This window comes from Condylostylus longicornis, unplaced genomic scaffold, assembly GCF_029603195.1.
Source record: "Condylostylus longicornis isolate FDR11 unplaced genomic scaffold, ASM2960319v2 ptg000076l, whole genome shotgun sequence".
In the NCBI taxonomy this organism is placed as follows: domain Eukaryota; kingdom Metazoa; phylum Arthropoda; class Insecta; order Diptera; family Dolichopodidae; genus Condylostylus; species Condylostylus longicornis.
In genome coordinates this window covers 849705-856763 of record NW_026578044.1, presented here as the reverse complement: position 1 = coordinate 856763, position 7059 = coordinate 849705, and the positions used below count along the sequence as shown (strand labels likewise).

The window sequence follows — 7059 nt, the reverse complement described above, 5'->3', positions numbered from 1 at the left end:
AATATGTTCAAATGAAAATATTTAACAATTTAAAAGTTCTATAAAATGCATATTGCTTAAACTCCTGAAAATTCATATAAAATTCTATAAATTTATCAAAAAGAGTTGCATATTGATTTGACAAAAAGAAGGCGATGATCCCGTATGCTTATTCAAAAATTTCTTATGAAAGTTATCAAAAATGTTTACAACTAGTTTTCGATAACTTTTTTTCCAAACTATTTATTATCTATCTACTTCTAAAACAAATTTGGAGCCTGTGCTCACGAACTATTATAAGTTACCTCTTATAGGTACGACATTTTCATATAGAACGAAAACGAAGGAAAAAATAACCAAATATACTAAATTAAAGCAATCCCATTTTTCTTTTGGGATTGCATTACTATATGTAGTATATGTACTTAATGTACAATTATTATACATCTGTCTATCTGCCTATGTATATTATAGAGACATGACGAATGCATCTTCTTAACTTGAATCACATATATATTTACACTTGAGAAGCAGCTACTTTTATTGTGAAACCTTTTCAATGCATTTTCATCTTTAAATTAAAGTGGTTTTTGTCATCAAATATAGAACATGTTGAATATTTACACTTACTCTACCACCAAAAAAACATAAACGTGAAGTATATTAAACATGTCTTCCTACATATACTTTTTAATATAAAAAGTAGAGAAAAAGATACGGAAAAGATACATGAATGACAAAAAAAAAATGCAAAACAGTATAAAGAAAAATTTATGTTAAAGGAAAAGTGATATCAAAAAGAAAAACAACTAAAAAACACAAATGCAAAAAAAAACATTTTAAGAATAAAATTTCAAAGACAAAATTAAAAAATTTCACACCTTTCTGCGCGTATGAAGCTTCTATGGCATCTTACCTCAAATATCCATGGCTCTATGACGTGCTTCAATAAAAACGAAAAAAAAAACCATCATAGTGCACACCCAATACTCCAACATTCTCTCTTATTCACTGAATGTTATTAATTAAAGATTTTTGCAAAAACAGGAGTGAAAATTTTTTGAAAAAAAAGGAACGTATAAAAGCATTGATGAATTTCAGTAGGTAAAAACTTAAACCAGAGTAAAAAACAAAACTTACAAATACAAAAAATAATATAGAAATGTAGGAAAGTTAACTTGGAAAAAAGTAATGATAATATTCATACATATGTGCTGTACATAATATAATAAAATAAAATCTAACGGAAGGACAAAAGGAAGGATATGATATCATTTATGTATTTACATTTCTTATAATATTTGTGTTATATTTTAGGAATATATTCATGCAAAATTTACCAAGTAAAATAGTTGGCAGAGACGGCAATAGTATTGTAATTGAGTCACAAAGAAATTTCAACAAAATGGATAATACAAAACTGTGTAAGAAAAATGGGGAAGCCACTTTAAATGACAGATCTAGAGTCCAACTGAATCACATTTTGGTATAATCCGAAATCTAAAGGCGCAACATTAGTTTACTAGCAAATTTTATACTATATGAGCTGTAGCATGCATAATTCAAATTTTATTGCTAACACATTGTTATTAAAATTTAAAGTCAAACATAATCTTCCGAATCCAGTTTAAATATAAATTGTCTTTGTTATTAAGTAATTCTATTTTCATCATGAAATTAAGAAATGACAAGAGAGCAAAATAAATCGCAAACTATGAATAAGTTCATAAAGCAGCCTAGTTGAAACACTATTCTACTATGGATAATTTAATAATTAATGTCAGGCAATAATAATTTTAATTCAAAAATTGTGTAAACCATATCTGGCACCATATACATATATGAAAGTTTCTACATATACATAATTATGTAGATATTATATATATTATTATAAGTGCTATAAGTATATGCAGTATATTTTACATATATAAAATTTGGTATATTAGAATGAACAAAAAGGTTATTAAACCTTTTTCATGGTGCAGAAAAATGAATTATATTTTATCATCGACTTTTTGAAAGTGTTGATAGAAAAACTTTATTGTATGCATTTATTTTCCTTTTTCACAATAATAATAAAAATAATAAAGAAAATTAATCATTTTTTAAAAATTTAATTTATAAAATATCTTGTATATATGTATGTGTATATGTATACGTGAAAGACATAGAAAAGTTTTAAAGCTAAAATAAAAAGGAATAATAAAAAAAAATTAAATTTTCTACAAAAAAAAAGAAAATACTCTTAATTTAAATGTCAAATTAAAAATTTTGTTAAATAAATTTAAACTCTTTAAGGATTGTTTGATTGAATTTTTTAGTTTAAATGTTAGTCAAAAAATTTTTTAGTTAAAGAATAAATTTTTTAAAAAACTGTCATATTTTAATTGAATTTTTGTAAGTTTTATAAGAATTTTTTAAAAATTTTGTAAATTTATTAAATGAATTGTATAAAGATTTATAGAAAATAAGTGCTTTTCAATAATAATTATCCAAGAATTTTATTATATAAGTATTTTGCAAATTAACATCAAAACTAAATCCATGTACATGTACCTACGAATTTGGGATTTAATTGATATTGCTTTAATAATGTGACTTAATAATTATTGAACTTGCAAAAATTTTAATTTGTTATATTCATAAGAGAATAATAAATTGTTTTTAAAATTATAATATAGAGGGTTTGTGTGAAAAGCCCTCCTACATATTCGACACAAAATCTTACAAGCCCTACAAAACTCAAATTTTATGGTTTATAAAAAAGAACAGTTTTGTGCCTATATTATGAAATCCTATTGTCATAACTACACATATCGTTCACTAACTATCTTTTCAGTTGTAGAACATTAAGAAGTTTTCGATTATTATTAAGAGCTTTATAAAAGGAACTTCCATAGTACGCTGGATATTTACGAAAAGTATGTAATAAATTCCTGTTTCTAGTATCTGTGGAATGTACTTCACCTCTTCGGACCAAAATAGCTGAAGTATGAATCCCTTGATCACAAGTTTCGTATGAATATGTAATATTAATAAAATAATTTTTTCTGTGAATAATTTCTGTTTTTTTGAGCTAATATAGAACTAACTCGTATTTTAGATTTAATTTTTTTATTTTAAGACACAAATTGTTTTTTTACTTATATGTTAAATATATCGTAATGATGCTTTACTTATGTATGTATGTAAATATATTATTTAATAATAGTAAGAGCATTAATGCTGAAACAATAAATTATAAAATATGCATATATGTAGTAATTATTCATAAAAATAAATAAACATTTATATAAACTGCAATATTACCTATCTATATACACATATTTCTTTAAAAAAAAATTATATTATTTTAACAATATTTATACAAGGAATACATAGTTAGTTCTAAAAATTATATTCAACAATTATAATTTAAAATTACTAAAATAAATAAATTACATATTTTTATATTTTAATAATCAAATAATATAATATTATTTTATTATGTATAAGAAAGTATTATATATTCAAAAATTCCCTACTTCTTATTTAATATATACGATTAATTATTAGAATTTTCATATTTTATTGCATTACCATTCAATTCATTATTATTATTTGCCAATTCGGATGATGATGAATTGATTATTGTTGTTGATGATGTTGTTATTCTAATATTATAATTTTGTTCATCATTTGAAAATAATAAATTTTGTTGATCTCTTAAATAATTGCATGCCATCATTGTAAAAATAATTATTGCTAAAAACATTAATATTGCATATATAAAATATTCAGAACTTTGTATGTCAATTATTTTAAAATTTGTCAAAAATATCACAATTAAATTTCCAAATGCATTATTTAGAAACCATGCTGCTGTTAATACAGATTTCATATTTGATGGTGCTTGAGTAAATGCAAATTGTAAACCAGGTATTGATAAATATAATTCACCCATCATAAGTAAAATAAATTGTGGTATTTGCCATAAAATTGAAATACTTTTAGCTGTATTAATCTAAAATACAAAAAAAAAAAAAATAATCACAAAAAGGCGTGTACAAAAAGAAATGCATACATCAATTTGAATTTGTAATAAACCAGCACAACAAAATGCTAAAGCAGAACAAAGACCACCAATGGCTACACTAGTTAATGGATGAACTTGAATATTACATTTTTTTAAAAGTGGAACAAATAAATATTGCCATATTGGTATCATTGTAAATAAAAAGATTGGTCCCATTGCTTTCGCCTGATCAGGTTGAATTTCAATTCCTAGAATCGTTGTATTCATTTGTGTTGCCTGAAATGTCCAAGTTGAGTCCTGTTGTGCTAATAAAGCATAATAAATTGGTAACGGAAGAAATAATGTAGAAACCTGTAACTCAAAATAGTAGGAATTTTAAATTTTTAGAACATATAATATGTCAAACTAATACATATAATATGTATAATATGTCTTACATAACAAAACTTTACATGAGTTATTACAAGTGATTACGTATGTTATGCAATATTTAAATATTCTTACCTTAAAGAATTGGGAAACATCATCAATAAACTCTCTTGAATATTTTCCGATTGCATAATGTAACCATTTAGAATGTTTTTCCTCCGATGAATTATATTTTTTAACGATTGCTTCTTTTACACAACCTAATACCTCCAATACAATATTATCATCTAAAGGATATTCTCGTTGATAAAAGAATTTACCAATCAAAAAAATTACTAAAACAACAAAATTTCAATTATTACACTAAATCCAATAAAATTATAAATGGAAAAATATTAATTTACCAAATGATAGAAAAAATGATGTTCCAAGTACACCAAAAACAGCCGGATAACATTCATTTTTCTCAAAACATGAAATATCTGATCGTATTAATGGTGGTAAAATTTTACTAGCAAATATTCCAGTATAATAAACAAAATAATAATGTGAAAAATAATGAATTAATTGTACTTCTTGTTCAGGTAATTTAAATTGCATAGCACCCAATGAGGTGATGCAGGCTCTAACACTTCCATTACCAATTGATATAAAGAGAAGTGCAGTTGAAATTAAGAATCTATTAAATAACAAACATATATAAATCATAATACACAAAGATCTAATTGTAAATTTTTTTAATATACATTACTGGGATTCCTGATATAGGTAATGATGTTGTAATTAATCCTATCCAACCAATCAAATATACAATGCTAAAATACTGTACAGTTTTAATATTTCCTAAATAACTATCAGCTATAACAGCACCAAATATTGGACAAAATTGTCCAAAAAAATTAAATACATGTAGCATTACTGTTGAAAAATTTTCAGTAAATTTCAAGTCATCCCGAAGGTATAAAGCCAAAATTGCTGTAAAAATAAAAAAAAGAATTTTAAAAACATAAGTACACATATTATTGTGATTAAGCAGTAAAATGTAAATTACGTGTTGTTAAATATAGTTCAGTTTGGCATTCTTATATGATTTTGTTTTTACAAATGCAAGAATTAAGGGCATGCATGATAGCGCTTAATTGAATGAGAAGAAGAATTTGGAAAATTTATAAAATCAAACTGGCATTGTATGTATATTTTTATATTTTTAAGAAATTTTTAGCCTTTCCTTACGCTAACTAAGAACGCGATCTGCTTTTTTTTTTGAATATTTTCAAAAATCATGACCGCTAATCTTGTATTATCAAATAGCTCTTCAAAGATTTTGTAACTTTGTAGATTCGTACAACCGCTGTAACAGTGCACCGTAACTAATTATCTCTTTAGTGCCCCCTACCCCCTTCCCTTTTCCCTGTAGTCCGGAGCATGCTGCTACAGCACTCACTCGAAATTCGGAGAGTGCTGTAATAATTCAGTTAATAAATTATTTAATAGCTTTTAAAAAGACTACCTGAAATATGTCCGAATTACGCTTAATGCTTAGTGTATAGAATTACATATTTATCAATATTTATGTAGCAATTAATTTAACTACTTACTTCGAATACCATTAGCAGCAAATGCTTCAAATAATTTTGTTAGTAAAACAAATATCACAGCTTTTGGATAATTAAATTTTCTATTATGATTTTGTATTAAATTAGCTTGTTGCTCATCATATAAACGTGTATCTTTATTATTTCTAAAATAATCATCACCTGGCAAGGCTAAAATTAAATAATTTTTACATTTTTACATTAAATAATTTAAAAAATATATTGTATGCATTGTATGCATATTGTAATATTATTTTAATAAAATATTTTTTGTGTTTTGGTTTTATAATTTATGGAGCTACAATATTCGATAGATTTTATTAAAATCATGTATAATATGCTTACTTTCTTCACTTAAACTGTTGGTTGCTTTGAACATAATATATTGTACAAATAAATTAATAATAACGTAAATTATACCACAAATGTATGTATGTATTTAATATTAAGTAAGTAGATACTGGTATATTATGCTAGGAATTCAAAATAAATAAATATTTTAAATAAAATTTTTATTGTGATATTAAATTACACTTTGAGGTTTCGTTTTAAAACGATGAAAAAATAATTATGTATTCTTATTTCTATACTTTTTAATTTAATCTTAAACTTGGTCTCAGTTCATATATACATATATTTTTATATACTTATAATAATGATATTGCAAAAATAATATACAAGAATGCAAATTTTATAATTTGTATTAAAAAATTAATAATATGTTAAAGATCATATCGATTTGAATAACTGATACCGTTATTTTACGTTTTATTTTTAATTTATTAAACGTGTTATAAAAAAATTTATTTAAAATTTTAATTACATGCTCTCGCAACGAAACGTTAATACCTACTAAATGTTTTGATTTTGAAATTAAAGTTTACTGTAAAAAGAGAAAGAGTGTTTTTCTCTATAATCTTTAATTTTAACTTTCATACTCCTTTTAAATTTCTCTCATTTTTTTATTATTAAAATAATAATAATTCTCTTGGTAATAGGATCAAATTTCAAATTGAGTGTAATTGAGTTGTATTGACTCCAAATTAATTTAAATTAATTTTAAATATATTTCGCATTATCAATATCTGTGATATGTAAAGA

General features: G+C 23.7%; 1 protein-coding gene across 3 annotated transcripts; it reads right to left on the bottom strand.

The window, feature by feature from the left end:
- Positions 1 to 3282: 3282 nt before the first annotated feature.
- On the bottom strand, positions 3283 to 6776 carry LOC129612721 (peptide transporter family 1). 3 transcript variants are annotated; one of them, XM_055526479.1, is made up of 8 exons: positions 6491 to 6776; positions 6304 to 6431; positions 5962 to 6129; positions 5110 to 5338; positions 4768 to 5042; positions 4499 to 4698; positions 4043 to 4345; positions 3283 to 3982 (listed from the first exon to the last, which is right to left on the bottom strand). In XM_055526479.1, the coding sequence occupies exons 2-8, from the start codon at positions 6335 to 6337 to the stop codon at positions 3524 to 3526; spliced, it is 1668 nt and encodes a 555-aa protein (XP_055382454.1). In that variant the 5' UTR covers positions 6338 to 6431; positions 6491 to 6776; the 3' UTR covers positions 3283 to 3523. The 3 variants fall into 3 exon arrangements, with proteins under 3 accessions (XP_055382454.1, XP_055382453.1, XP_055382455.1); XM_055526478.1 differs by having other exon boundaries at positions 6304 to 6776; XM_055526480.1 differs by having other exon boundaries at positions 4499 to 4650; positions 6304 to 6776.
- Positions 6777 to 7059: the final 283 nt, after the last annotated feature.

Coding starts and splice junctions, on each gene's coding strand:
- LOC129612721 (XM_055526478.1), bottom strand. CDS start 6,337: ATGTTCAAAGCAACCAACAGTTTAAGTGAAGAAA. Junction 6,130..6,303: donor CAACAGTTTAAGTGAAGAAA/GTAAGCATATTA, acceptor ATTTAATTTTAG/CCTTGCCAGGTGATGATTAT. Junction 5,043..5,109: donor ATATCAGGAATCCCAGTAAT/GTATATTAAAAA, acceptor GTTATTTAATAG/ATTCTTAATTTCAACTGCAC.